Here is a 15,086-nt window from a genome sequence, read left to right as displayed (position 1 = left end):
CAGGGTGCAAAAATATTTATTGCTAATAAACCTGTTGTCAGTTGGTGTACATTGGCTGTATATTTACAATAGTAGAGTACAGAGGGAATGGCATGTGAGACAATAATCCAAAAACACTTAAATAAATACAAAGAGATTGCCACTGAACAAGACTACATACAAACCAACTCATCCTCCCATACAGCTGGACCAATAAGATTACAGAGAAGGAAAACAATTATATAAACGTATATATTTATAGTATAATCAGCAAATCCCATCCATAATGTATTTATTCAGCAGTCACCTTCCAGGGGTAATTTAAAAATGTTCCTATGTTTCAGAAAACATATTCTATGATGCTAATATTAATCATATACAAGTCAACAACTCAAGACAATGGAGGAGCAACACCCAATGTAGCAGATAGTTTACTTGTACAATGATGCAGGCAAACATTTTGTTTCCATAGCTTGTTTACTGAGCCAGACATTAATCTGTGCTGAAATGATAAGGGGGTGGAAGGAAGAATTAACATGTGAATACTGACCTCACCTAGCATAATACGCAGGCCTGAAGGCAAGATTGTTCCTACGGTTTGCTTATGCAAGTAATTATTCCATCAATATGTAAGTAATTATTCTGTCATTATGAAGTTGTGTTTAGCCATTACAACATTACACTTATTCCTTCGGCTATTCACACAGACTAAGGAGTTAAAACAGTAGCTTACACAGCCATCTTTTTTAGTGTATGCATGATAGATGCTTCATTAAAAACAGTACAGAGTATTTACAGTAAGACATGGCGCTGAAAACAAAAACAAACAAAATGTCACAGTAACTGAAGTGCATGGAATGTTGAGTCTAGACATAAAATTCAATCTTCATACCATGTTTTTTTAATATACGATGTGTGTGGTGACCAGTGTGTTTCTAAATAAGTAATTCCCGAGCTAAAATATAGTGGGCTTTCTAAACATGCAGCAAGGTGGGTGGAGCGGTTCGACGCAGGCGACGCTGTCAGAACTCCTTAGTGTCTTTGTCAAACAAATGGAGTCGCTGCTCGGCAGTCAGCCCTTCCTTAAGACTCTGGAGACAGAGAGAGAAACAGAGAGACAAAAAAACAACTTAATGACCATGGCCAGGTTTAATTGTGACTTTAATGTGGACAGGACTGAATCATAAGGGAAGCAGATTGATGCAAACAGAGAGGAGTATCATCAGTGATCCACACAGAGACGTGCACTCATTTCTCTCCCTGGTTAAAGTGATATTTCTCTGTAAGGTCCCAATGGCAACAAAATTAAAAAAAAAGGTGCTCCCATTCAAACCCACTAACGATGTGTGATTTTGGCATCCTGTTCGTTGTAGTCTGGTTGGGTAAATTACCTAAAGGAGAAGGGTAGGCCTATAGGTCCTCAGGCAGCCCTAGCTGTCCCAGGGCATGTCACGAGCCACAGACTGAGGACAGAAGGGGGAAACACACCGGCATGTGAGAGTAAGAGGTGAAACACACCTCACCACACTTACCAGGTTTCCTGACACGTGTTGGTACACTTTTTTCTACATCTGATAGAACCATTCTAACCCACACTGAAATAGATGCACAAAGGGATTGTTTCAAGGTTTTAAGAGTAATATAACAAAACTGTTGCATCCTCATAGGCCCAATAACCCACCCAATAAAGTACATTCACATGCTGGGGAAGTAAAAAGTTGCAGTGTAATGCAGTGGTTAACCAGAAGGTGGCAGTGTGTCACAGGCCAATGGCACTTGGTTCCTATTGAACGTTTACATACACAACCTTCAGCTGTGGGAAACTTCTCCTCTACTGTGTAAATCACTTTAAGATGTCTTACTCAGGTGTTTAGAAGACGTACCTTTGACCTCATGGTGCGCTCTGAGCGTTTTGCGGCAGCAGCCGCCATCTTGAGAATATCAGGGTTGCTTTTGGACTTCATGATATCTGATGAGATAACAGACAGCTTCTTTAACGACGAGTCATTTGGAAAAAGGGGCTAGTTGCAGCTTCTGAACTGTATACTATAGACGCTACTGTAATAAATGTAATAAAATAATTCTCTGGCTGCTTGTTGAAAGGGGGTCAGTGTGTTGCCGGTTGGAGACAGTCTGGACTATATTTGACATTAGATAATTTATTATGTAAATTCAGAGACCAAATTAAAATATTGAGGCATTGTGGCACATTGGTTGGTTGTTGTATCAGTCATGACCAATCAAAAGGTTGAGCGCTCAGAGGTAATAGTGTTATGTGTAAGGAGAAAAATGGTCAGTGTTCAGAGCAACGGTATATGTCCCAAATGGTATCCGATTCCCTATATAGTGCACTACTTTTAACCAGGACCCATAGGGATCAGGTCAAAAGTAGCACACTATGTAGGGAATAGGATGCCATTTGTAGCACACAATGTAGGGAATATGGTGCCATTTGTAGCACACAATGTAGGGAATAGGATGTCATTTATAGCACACATATGGAGTAGAAGGATAGAAAATCTTCTATATTCCTACCGTATCCTCCTGCCCTCTCCACCTCCTCCAGTGAGGGTTCCCCCAGTGCCTCGTGGGCCAGCTGCAGCTGCTCTCTGAGCCTCCCCAGGTCTCTCTCTGCTTTGGCCTTCACGATGCTCAGCTCTGTGTAGATGTCCTTGTACTTGTCCGTTGCATACTTCTTATCCTGGCGGGATGAAGGATACATAGTTTAGGATGGTTGGGTGAGGAATACAACCTCAGCATTAAAAAATGAGAAAATAGTATAAAATACATTGAAAAACTATAAAAAGCAGTTGTAGATAACTTGGGTCTTGGGACTTACTCTTTGGGCGACCTGGAGTTCATCCTTCAGAGAGTTGATCTCCTGTTTCAGATACTGGACCTCCGACTCCTTCACCCTCAACATCACCTGGCAAGGAAGAGGAAAACTGTAAGATTCAGTGGCAAATTTCAGCTGTGCATAGAGCAATGTGCCCTTTTGACAAACAGGAAGAGTTCAGCTAACTTCAAATCAAGTCCAATCTTGGGTTCACCTTGAGAGGAGCTTACCTCTAGCTCGTACAGTTCCTTCCCATGTGTGACGTTGCAGGTGTCTCCACCCCCGTCTTCAGTCACCATAGAGCGCATCTTAGTGATCTCTGCAGCTAGACGGTTGTTCAGCTCCTATAGACACAAGGCACATTACGTGTCATGGTAAGTGTGAGGACTATTATCAGTGTGCGTGTGTGCCTGGGTGTGTGTGTGTGCACCTGGTTGTGTGCGTTGAGCTCCTGGTTCTCCCTCTGACACTGTCTGAGGGCCTGTCTCTCAGCCTCCAAGGCTTGGGCCAGGTGGGCGTTCTCCAGGCACTTCTGAGAATACTGCTCCGACAGCACCTCGATCTCCCTTTGGAATGAACACAGCTCCTCTCTGTAACACAGAGAGAGAGGGAGAGAGGGAGAGAGAGAGAGAGAGAGACAGAGAGAGAGACAGACAGACAGACAGAGAGAGAGAGAGAGACAGCGAGAGAGAGACAGAGAGAGAGAGAGACACAGAGAGAGAGAGAGAGAGGGAGCGACGAGAGGAGAGAGAGAGAGGAGAGAGAGAGAGAGGAGAGAGAGAGAGAACACAGGAAAACACTCGGTAAGTCAGACCATACAGGGCAAAACACTCACCCAATCAATACCATACCTTTATATTTGTAACACTCAGGAAACTCAACCAAAGACCATGCTGAGCTCTCTTTTCCCTCATAATAGCTGACCAAAGGAAATAGTAGCACAGAGCATAGAAAACTCCTTCATTTTGTAGGGTGAGTAGGAAAACGCCTTGTAAGGAGCCAGACTCCGGTACGGAAGAGGGAGCATTACAGAAACTCCTTCCTTCATATTTTAGTTCTGGCCAGACACTGGAGTGGTGCTTCAATGTATCTAGAGTCTAGACAGACCGAGCCAGACTGCTCCTAATCAGTTCCTTAATAAAACACCAGACAGACTGATGAAACGCCCTTGGCCTGACAGAACTGGAACTGTGTGTCTGTAATTCCAACCTTGGCAAGATCAGCCGCCACCGCAGTTCCAGGTTGCCCTAGTTACAGCAGGCAAGGCACAGCCAGTCACATTCACATACTGGCTTTGCCCAACCTTTCATTCCCATGGCCCTGGGTTGGGTTTGAACTTGAATGAAAGAGACGGCATTGCAAAATTAAGTTATTTATCTTGAATATCCCCATTTTGACAGATGAACAACTTTCCCCCAACGCTGTTTTGCTGCTCAAACTGACAGGAAATAAAAATGTTCATAATATGCAATGATAGGACATCTGCAGTTACACCTGTGACTGAGGTGAACTTATGTGTCATATGATCTCAGGCACTTTGCAGATTGGGCAGGTGAGGAGAAATACCTTCACACGTCATCACAACTAATTATCAGCCCAACCCGCATAAACTCAGAGACCTCTTCATAATGAACAGAGCCTATTTTCATTGACGAAAATAGGAGATTGTCGAGAGGTATCGAAAGAAATCCAGAGAATATACTTATTACTGTAATGTAAAGCTGTCAATTTCTCATGTCTCGACCGCTACGTCTGGAAGTAGCGCACGACACTCGCCCGACAGTTTCCCTCCCTCCAAGCAGGGCAGTATAAACCGAATTGTCTTGTTGAGCCCAACACACCTACAGTAAAAATCGTAATAGCAGATCAATGTTTTTGAAACAGCTGAAATGTATAGACTGTTTCCTTATATTTGAGACATGTTTTTATTGAGTTTTTATCTGAAATTGCAGTAACAAAAAACAGAACTGTCAATGGTGCTTGGCTGGCTGCACAGAGCCATATAAAACAGCTGATCTAAACTCCCCAGTGAATTACCCACATTTTCAGTCAGAATTTGCTTTTACCACACGTAAGGATTTGCATGATATTAATAAAAATGAAGCCTGGTTTGTTCTAATGGGGGTAAGGTAGGTCTACTGTACTTTTACATCCGTGTTCGAGGGCTAATCGCTCATTTTTGATGGGCTAACGTTACTTGATGAAGCATGCTGTTTAGCTTTACCTAGCTAGCTAGCAGTAGCTGTGCTTTTGTCTTGAAACTAAAATGTTATGAGTGTATGGACGAGAAAATAAACCCTTTAATTGTCTGCACATGCTTGTGAATCGTTGCATTATTCAAGAGTATAATGTGGTGTGACTGCATTATTCAAGTGGTGTGAATATGGTTAAGATAGAAACTTGCTTGCATAGCTGAATAGTTTGTTAAAAGCATGCGTACTGGCTAGAGGCTATAGTGGGATATTTACAGTAAATTTTAACTGCAGCCCCCGAAACCTCTCTCGGCACATGACATTCCTTTGCTAATGTAAATTGAAAGTTTATGAACATTATATGTAAATTGTAATCTTGTTGCGCTGCCTATGCTACAACTCTCGTCAATCTTAATAGGCTCAGAGACTCAGGCCAACTGAAATGATTGAGCAGCTGATTTAACTTTTGAGGAGATCAGCAGTAATTTTTGCCATCCCATTTATACCACTTTCGTGCCAGTATACATACCCCTTTATATACACACACACACACCACACACACACACACACACACACACACACACACACCCACACACACACACACACACACACACACACACACACACACACACACACACACACACACACACACACACACACACCCCCTACACACAGAACAAAAATATAAATGCTTCATGCAACAATTTCAAAGATTTTCCTGAGTTACAGTTTATATAGGTAAATCAGCCAATTGAAATCAATTCATTAGGCCCTAATCTATGGATTTCACATGACTGGGAATAGAGATGCATCTGTTGGTCAAAGACACCTTAAAAAAAGTAGGGGCATGGATCAGAAAACCAGTCAGTATCTGGCGTGACCACCATTTGCTTCATGCAGCCCGACGTCCTTCGCATAGAGTTGCCATCGATAAAATGCAATTGTGTTCATTGTCAGTAGCTTATGCCTTCCCATATCATAACCCCACCACCATGGGGCACTCTGTTCACAATATTGACATCAGCAAACCACTCGACCGAAATCAACGACATACACATGGTCTGCGGTGGTGAGGCCGGTTGGACGTACTGCCAAATTATCTAAAACGACGTTGGAGGTGGCTTATGGTAGAGAAATGAACATTGAACTATCTGGCAAAAGCTCTGGTGGACATTCCTAGTCAGCATGCCAATTGCACGTTCCCTCAAAAGACATCTGTGGCATTGTGTTATGTGACAAAACTGCACATTTTAGAGTGGCCTTTTATTGTCCCCAGCACAAAGTGTACCTGTGCAATGATCATGCTGTTTAATCAGCTTCTTGATATGCCACACCTGTCAGGTGGATGGATTATCTTGGCAAAGGAGAAATGCTCACTAACAGGGATGTAAATACATTTGTGCACAATATTTGAGAGAAATAAGATTTTTGTGCATGTGGAACATTTATGGGATCTTTAATTTCAGCTCATGAAACATGGGACCAACACTTTACATGTTGCGTATATTTTTGTTCAGTCTACATCTCTTGCGTAGCCGGCACTGGGGAGGGGTCGGAACAAGAGACATAAAAATAATACTTTGACCCCGTCCTTGTCATGGTAACCTGACAGTGACGTCATTGATCAAAGTTCTAATTCCTCTAGCAGAATGCACGGCTTTTATTTCTTCACATCAACAACCGTAAGTTAACTATTTTTAGCTTGCTGGCACTGGGAAGGGGTCGGAACAAGAGACATAAAAAAAAATATATGATACTTTGACCCTGTCCTTGTCATGGTAACCTGACAGTGATGTCATTGATCAAAGTTCTAATTCCTCTGACAGAATGCACTGCTTTTATTTCTTCACATCAACAACCGTATGTTAACTATTTTTAGCTTGCCATACTTGTAAATCATTTGTAAATAATTACCTTGTAATGTTTTAATTTTATGCATCCTTATATCGACACCAAATCCACCACTGGTGTGCGTGGCCAAAGAGCTTCATTCTCATGTCATCCAATAAATGTAAATGCCAGGAGTTTGCTAAACAGCATTGGCACTTGGATTAGAACTGGTGCTATGATCAGATGACACGAAAATAGAGCTCTTTGGTCATGCATACCAGTGGTGGGGTTTGATGCCGAAATAAGGATGCATAAGCAGAAAAGAACCCCATACCTGCTGTAAAATATGGTGGTGGATATTTGATGGAATAAAAAAATAAGTTTTACAAATGTTCGTAATATCCAAATTGGTAGTAACAGTCTTGTCCCGTCGCTGCAACTCCTCTATGGACTCGGGAGAGGCAAAGGTTGAGAGCCATGCGTCCTCCGAAACACGACCCTGCCAAGCCACACTGCTTCTTGACACACTGCTCCCTTAACCCGGAAGCAAGCCGCACCAATGTGTCAACGAAAAGACTGTCCAGCTGGCAACCGAAGTCAGCTTGCAGGCGCAAGGCCCGCCACAAGGAGTCGCTAAAGCGCGACGGGACAAGGAAATCCCGGCCGGCCAAACCCTCCCCTAACCCGGATGACGCTGGGCCAATTGTGTGCCGCCTCATGGTTCTCCCGGTCACGGCTGGCTTTGACACTGCCTGGGATCGAACCCGGTCTGTCGTGACGCCAGCCTGCGCCCCTTGGGAGGCCGATCTTTGATATTGTTGGGCTAGGGCTCCTGAGTGACGTGGGCAGTCCATAAGTGCAGAGGAAGGAAATCAAGGATCTGGAAAGATTCTGTATGGAGGAATAGTTAACATCCCTCCCGATGTGTTCTCGAATCTCATAAAACACTTTAGAAAAAGGCTCATGCCGTTATCCTCACAAAGAGAGGTATTGAAAGGTATTGAAAACGGGTGCCAATAACTTTGACCCATATCTTTTTGAGAAAATAAATTATTACTGGTTAATACAAATATTTTCGGAGAAATTGTATTACCGTAAATTCCGGACTATAAGCCGCAACTTTTTTCCCAGGCTTTGAACCTCGCGGCTTAAACAATGACGCGGCTAATATATGGATTTTTGCCGCTTTCAATTTTTTTTTCTCCAAAAAAACACATTCTGTGACGTGCTCAGTTTTTTGGCGGCATGAAGCTTTCATTAGACCAATGAAATTGCCGAACGGGTTAACCTGTTGGGGCTAGGGGGCAGTATTGAGAATTTTGAAAAAAATATGTGCCCATTTTTAACTGCCTCCTACACCAACTCAGAAGCTAGGATATGCATATTATTAACAGATTTGGATAGAAAACACTCTGAATTTTCTAAAACTGTTTGAATGGTGTCTGTAAGTATAACAGAACTCATATGGCAGTCAAAACCCTGAGACAATTTCTAACAGGAAGTGTGTATCTGATGTGTTGAATTACTTTTAAGCCCTATGCCATTGAAACACACAGGGACGTATTAATCATTGAGCACTTCCTACGCCATCCACTAGATGTCACCAGTCTTTACAAAGTGGTTTGAGTCTTCTACTGTGAAAACTGACCGAACAAGAGACTTGGAACGTTGGTCATAAGCGGATGGCCGATACTACTCTGGCGCGCGAGTGCATGTTTGGGTACTCTCGTTCCAATACGTTTTAAAAGAGAACGCAATCGTCCGCCTTGAATATTATTGAAGTTCTGATTGAAAAAGGCCCTAATGATTTATGCTATACAACGTTTGACATGTTTGAACGAACGTAAATATTTTTTTCCCCCTCTTTGATGAAGACAAGTCCGGCGGGCGTCGTTCATGTTTTTGAGTAGCCTACAGGACGCGCTAACAACACGGAGCTTTTTGGACATAAATTATGAGCTTTTTCAAACAAAACTACATTTGTTATGGACCTGGGATTCCTGTAAGTGCCTTCTGATGAAGATAATCAAAGGTAAGGGATTATTTACATAGTATTTTTGATTTTAGATGACTCCAAGATGGCGCCTAGTCTGTATCGCAAAGCCTATTTTTCTGGGCGCAGTACTCAGATTATTGCAAAGTGTGATTTCCCAGTAAAGTTATTTTTAAATCTGGCAATGCGGTTGCGTTCACGAGATGTTCATCTATAATTCTTTGAATGACAATATAATATTTTACCAATGTTTTCGAATAGTAATTATTTAATTTGTTGTGCTGATTGACTGGCGGTATTGGAGGGAAAATATTTCCTCAATATCAACGCCATAGTAAAACGCTGTTTTTGGATATAAATATGAACTTGATAGAACAAAAAATGCATGTATTGTCTAACATAATGTCCTAGGAGTGTCATCTGATGAAGATTGTCAAAGGTTAGTGCATAATTTTAGCTGGTTTTCTGCTTTTGGTGACGCCTGTCTTTGCATTGACAAAACATTACACACAGCTATTTTCAATGTACTGTCCTAACATAATCTAACTTTATGCTTTCGCCGTAAAGCCTTTTTGAAATTGGACAACGTGGTTAGATTAAGGAGATGTTTATCTTTCAAAGGGTGTAAGATAGTTGTATGTTTGAGAAATTTGAATTATGACATTTAATTGTTTTCAAATTTGGCGCCCTTGATATTTCACCTGCTGTTGATAGGGTGTACAGGGGTGGGACGCTTGCGTTTAAGGTCAAACAACTTTTTTGTTTACTGTTTAGATTAAATCGAGCGCTCTCAAACTTCCCATCATTCTGATTACGGTAGTCAGTTGTCACCCTCATCATGACAAAGACACGGAGAAATGCATATGATGCAGCTTTCAAGTTGAAGGCGATTGATCTGGCTGTTGGAAAAGGAAATAGAGCTGCTGCACGGGAGCTTGGTCTTAATGAGTCGATGATAAGACGTTGGAAACAGCAGCGTGAGGAATTGACTCAGTGTAAAAAGACAACTAAAGCTTACTGCTAATTTTTAATTTTTTGTTACAAGCCGTGTTTCGTTAAAGCCTATTTATTTTTGTTACAAGCCGTGTTTCGTTAAAGCCTGTGTAAAGTTAATTTGTTTCAATGTACCGGTAGGCACCTGCGGCTTATAGACATGTGCGGCTTATTTATGTTCAAAATAATAATTTTATTAAAATTCAGTGGGTGCGGCTTATATTCAGGTTCGCTTAATAGTCTGGAAATTACGGTAGTTTAAAATAATATAATTTGCCAATTTTTTATGTAGCATACAATAATAACTCAGTATTTGTATTGTTTATTTTATACAGTCATTTTTACTAATCTTTACCAAGGGTGGCAATCATTTTGCACCTGGTTGTATGCTAAAGGGTAAGGCAGTTATTCGGGAGCGATGCGGACTTGAGTCAGTAGTTTTGACTGAAGAAAAACAGTAAACATTGTAAACATTGACTTAAGTCTGGACTGGAAATTTGAGTCTTAACTCTCAATGAAGACCTGAGACCTGACCTGCTTATTGCGAGTTCAAGATTGTATGATCTTGGAGAGTGTCTTTGCATCGTGTACTGTATATAATGTGCTTGTGGTACTTAGGGGATATGATAACTTGAAGATAATATGGTCTTGGCGATGGTAATGTACTTGTGGTACTGAGGGGACATGACAGTATTGATGGGGGAAGAAAAAAAAAGAAAAAAAATCGACAGTTACATTTCGGGATATTATTTTTGACGATATATTGTATCATTTTGACAATATGGCAATATTATTTTAGCGCTAGTTGGCTGTACCTGCACCAAAACGCCAGTATTTTTTCTTCATAGCTTGTTCTCCGTCTTCTTTTAAAATAGGGCGAAAAATACGTTTTCAGCATTTTTACATCGAATCGCAATAAAAATCACATAATCGAATCACAACACAAAGAATTGTGAGAATCGCAATACATATCATATCGGCACCAAAGTATCGTGATAACATAGTATTGTGAGGTCCCTGTCAATTTCCAGCCCTACATGATATCTTAACTTACTCGTGCTGCCTGCATATCTCCTCTATGTCTGCGTTCTCCGTGTTGCTGTTGGACTTGCGGGCCTTGTCCAGCTCCTTCTCCAGCTCCGACCGGTGGGCGTTCTTCATCGCCTCGATCGCTGGGGCAACCAAAACAAAGAACATTGTTATTGGGGGAGAGCTCTAGCATACCTGGACCATCTGCTAACTAAAAAAACTAAATCAAATCAAATTGTATTTGTCACATGCGCCCAACACAACAGGTGTAGACCTTACCGTGAAATGCTTATACACGCCCTTAACCAACAATGCATTTCAAGAAATAGAGTTAAGAAAATATTTACAAAATAAACAAATGTAAAACATGTAATTAAAAGTAACAATAAATAACTATAACAATGCTACAGTGCCTTGCAAAAGTATTCATTCCCCTTGGCGTTTTTCCTATTTTGTTGCATTACAACCTGTAATTTAAATGGATTTTTATTTGGATTTCATGTAATGGACATACACAAAATTGTCAAAATTGGTGAAGTGAAAAAAATAACTTTTTTCCTAAAATTCTAAACAATTTAAAACTGAAAAGTGGTGCGTGCATATATATATATATATATATATATATATATATATATATGAAGCACCTAAATAAGATCTGGTGCAACCAATTACCTTCAGAAGTCACATAATTAGTTCAATAAAGTCCACCTGTGTGCAATCTAAGTGTCACATGATCTGTCACATATCTCAGTATATATATACACCGGTTCTGAAAGGCCCCAGAGTCTGCAACAATACTAAGCAAGTGGCACCATGAAGACCAAGGAGCTCTTCAAACAGGCCAGGGACAAAGTTGTGTAAAAGTACAGATCAGGGTTGGGTTATAAAAAATAAAATAAAAATCACAGAAACTTTGAACATCCCACGGAGCACCATTCAATCCATTATTAAAAAATTGTAAGAATATGGCACCACAACAAACCTGCCAAGAGAGGGCCGCCCACCAAAACTCACAGACCAGGCAAGGAGGGCATTAATCAGAGAGGCAACAAAGACAACCCTGAAGGAGCTGCAAAGCTCCACAGTGGAGATTGGAGTATCTGTCCATAGGACCACTTTAAGCTGTACACTCCACAGAGCTGGGCTTTACGAAAGAGTGGCCAGAAAAAAGCCATTGCTTAAAGAAACAAATAAGAAAACACGTTTGGTGTTTGCCAAAAGGCATGTGGGAGACTCCCCAAACAGAAGGTACTCTGGTCAGATGAGACTAAAATTGAGCTTTTTGGCCATCAAGGAAAACACTATGTTTGGTGCAAACCCAACCCCTCTCATCACCCCTAGAACACCATCCTCACAGTTAAGCATGGTGGTGGCAGCATCATGCTGTGGGCATGGTTTTCCATCGGCAGGGACTGGGAAACTTGTCAGAATTGAAGGAATGATGGATGGCACTAAATACAGGGACATTCTTGAGGGAAACCCGTTTGTCTTTCAGAGATTTGAGACTGGGACGGAATTTCACCTTCCAGCAGGAAAATGACCCTAAGTCTATTGCTAAAGCAACACTCGAGTGGTTTAAGGGGAAACATTTAAATGTCTTGGAATGGCCTAGTCAAAGCCCAGACCTCAATCCAATTGAGAATCTGTGGTATGACTTAAAGATTGCAGTACACCAGCGGAACCCATCCAACTTGAAGGAGCTGGAGAAGTTTTGCCTTCAAGGCAAAAATCCCAGTGGCTAGATGTGCCAAGCTTATAGAGACATACCCAAAGAGACTTGCAGCTGTAATTGCTGCATTAGGTGGCTCTGCAAAGTATGGACTTTGGGGGGGTGAATAGTTACACACGCTAAAGTTCAGAATTTTTTGTCTTATTTGTTTCACAATAAAAAATATTTTCCATCTTCAAAGTGGTAGGCAAGTTGTGTAAATCAAATGATCCAAATCCCCAAAAAAACTATTTTCATTCCAGGTTGTAAGGCAATAAAATATGAAAAATGCCAAGGGGGTGAATACTTTCGCAAGCCACTGTATATACAGGGGGTACCGGTAACGAGTCAATGTGTGGGGGTACAGGTTAGTCGAGCTAATTTGTACATGTAGGTAGGGGTAAAGTGACTATGCATAGATAATAAACAGCGAGTAGCAGTAGTGTAAAAACAAAGGGGGGGTGTCAATGTAAATAGTCTGGGTGGCCAGCTGGAGCCTTTTGGACCATGGTAACTCACAATTATGGGTTTGCGAACGCAAGTGAACAAAATACTTAATGTTAGCCTGATGCTACTGCTAGCAAGGGACACTCGGCCTATATGATTACTAAGGTGCGAATGCTGATAGCTATCGTAATTACTACTGACCGGCTATGGTAGCGGCAGTCTCCTCGGCTAGCAGCCTCTCCTTTTCCTCGTGTAGGTTTTCCAGCTCTCTCTGGTGTTTCCTCTGCAGCTCGTCGATCACCTTCTGGTGGGAATCCTCCATGGCAGTAAAGCCCCTCTCACAGGTGGCCTATTAATGGAAGGTAATGTGGGAAAAGTGAGTCCACATGCAACCATAAGCTAGGGCCAAGAGTTTATCCTGCCAGACCATGTGCCATGACTATGAAAAACTCTTGACCCTAGTTATAGTGTATAGAGGACCCTAAAATGTTTTCCTGGACAAGTCAAACTCTGGATCTAGTTAATGCCAATCAACTCTGATCCAGATCTTGTCCAGTTCAGGAAAAACTCCTGGCCCTAGCATCAACCACTGCTGACCATCCATTCATTGACACTGATGACAAACACCGAGCTAGCTACTGCACATTTAGCCATGAGCAACATAAGCATATGGTACAAAGTGTTAAGAAAATAACAGAATACACAATATGTTAAAGGAATGCATAGGCAGCGAGAACGTAATGTGATTGAGAAGGCGGTGTTCTGTAGCCTAATTAACCCTGCAACAGTAAAGGTATTCAACCACTGCCAGGTTTTTAGCTAAGTAAACTCTGGGCCGCTTGCAAATAAAACACCTATTACAAATTTAGTTCATGTCTAGTGTGATATTGTGTGCTGTCTAGGGCGGCAGGTAACCTTGCGGTTAAGACCGTTGGGCCAGTAACCAAAAGGTTGCCGTTTTGAAACCCCGAGCCGACAAAGTAAAAAAATCTGCTGCTGTGCCCTTGAGCAAAGCACTTAACTCTAATTGCTCCTGTCTGCTAAATTACTAAAATGTAAAAGTCTATAATTTGAAAAACCTATAATCTGTTACCATTGAACAAATCTTTGGTAGAATGTAGGAGGTTAAGATGAGACCAAACAAAACAATGGATAATAGGCTGATTCTGTGGGGACAGACAGTGGAATCTGATGTGTCTTCATCGTGAGGTGGCAGGGCCAGCCTGTCTGTGGATTGCCTTTCAGTGGTATAGACCAGAGCTTCCATAAACTTGGTCCCAAACTCAGTCCCGGGGCCCCACCGGGTGTAGGGCTGGGCGATAATGTATGCTTTTGTGCGATATTCCAAATGCCTGTATCGCAGAATCAAGTTTTTTTTGTATTTCTCGATGTCTCCGCCCTAACAATGGGAGTCGTTGTCCCAAAGGCGGGAAGCCTTCGACAAACTTAGATTCAAAATAAGAGCATAGGGTATATTTTGGACAGATTCTGTCGAGAGTGAAACCTCTCGGTTTGCTTCTTTGTCCCAAGCCCCTCCCCTTACCACTCACAACAACAAAGATGAGAGGTCACTTCTTCCTCTCTGACAAACGGTTTCAACTCGTTACCCGGAGACATTATTTTACTGTAATAGAGATGATAAACAAGGTATGGTTCAAAAGGTTGTTTCAACTCCTCAAATTTCGAGCAGAGCACACTCTACTAAAACAGATGTACCAATGAACATTAATTCTGGAAATGTAATGCGCAGTACCACATATCGCTAGCAGCCTTGAAATAAAATGAAGGTTGTTATACTAGCTATTTAATCTGTGCTTTATAAATGTGCAATAAGCATAAAACAATTATATAAGGAACTGGCAACTTGTTCTCATTCTGAGAAATATGGTAGGCCACTTGATTTCAGCATCTGAACAAAGTGGACAGGCTAGCATGCTGTTCAAACAGTTGGCGACAGACAGAAGGGTGTGTTAATAACAATTCAACTTTTTGGCCTTAAATTTAGAGCTTGTGAAATTATAGTTTGATCCAAGTGCTTGGGCTTGTGCTTGAGAGATTGTGTTAATTTTCTATAATGCC

At 41.5% G+C, this 15,086-nt stretch overlaps 1 protein-coding gene across 3 annotated transcripts in view; it reads right to left on the bottom strand.

Annotated features, from left to right (window-relative positions):
- Positions 1-15,086, bottom strand: part of mpripb (myosin phosphatase Rho interacting protein b) — a 74,229-nt gene continuing 59,143 nt past the window's right edge. For 2 of the 3 annotated variants that reach the window (XM_014179563.3, XM_014179565.3), the window contains 8 exons: positions 13,209-13,356; positions 10,878-10,995; positions 3,246-3,405; positions 3,046-3,159; positions 2,819-2,905; positions 2,515-2,680; positions 1,863-1,948; positions 1-1,070 (listed from right to left, as the gene is read on the bottom strand). In XM_014179563.3, the coding sequence (XP_014035038.1) occupies positions 1,002-1,070; positions 1,863-1,948; positions 2,515-2,680; positions 2,819-2,905; positions 3,046-3,159; positions 3,246-3,405; positions 10,878-10,995; positions 13,209-13,356 (948 nt within the window). In that variant the 3' untranslated portion in view covers positions 1-1,001. Of the gene's footprint in view, positions 1,071-1,370; positions 1,443-1,862; positions 1,949-2,514; positions 2,681-2,818; positions 2,906-3,045; positions 3,160-3,245; positions 3,406-10,877; positions 10,996-13,208; positions 13,357-15,086 lie in introns of all 3 variants that reach the window. The other variant, XM_014179564.3, reaches the window with a different exon arrangement.

The sequence above is a fragment of the Salmo salar genome, chromosome 28 (genome assembly GCF_965601325.2).
Source record: "Salmo salar chromosome 28, fSalSal1, whole genome shotgun sequence".
In the NCBI taxonomy this organism is placed as follows: domain Eukaryota; kingdom Metazoa; phylum Chordata; class Actinopteri; order Salmoniformes; family Salmonidae; genus Salmo; species Salmo salar.
Note: the sequence above shows the minus strand (reverse complement) of the source record. Positions and strands in the feature narration are given on the sequence as shown.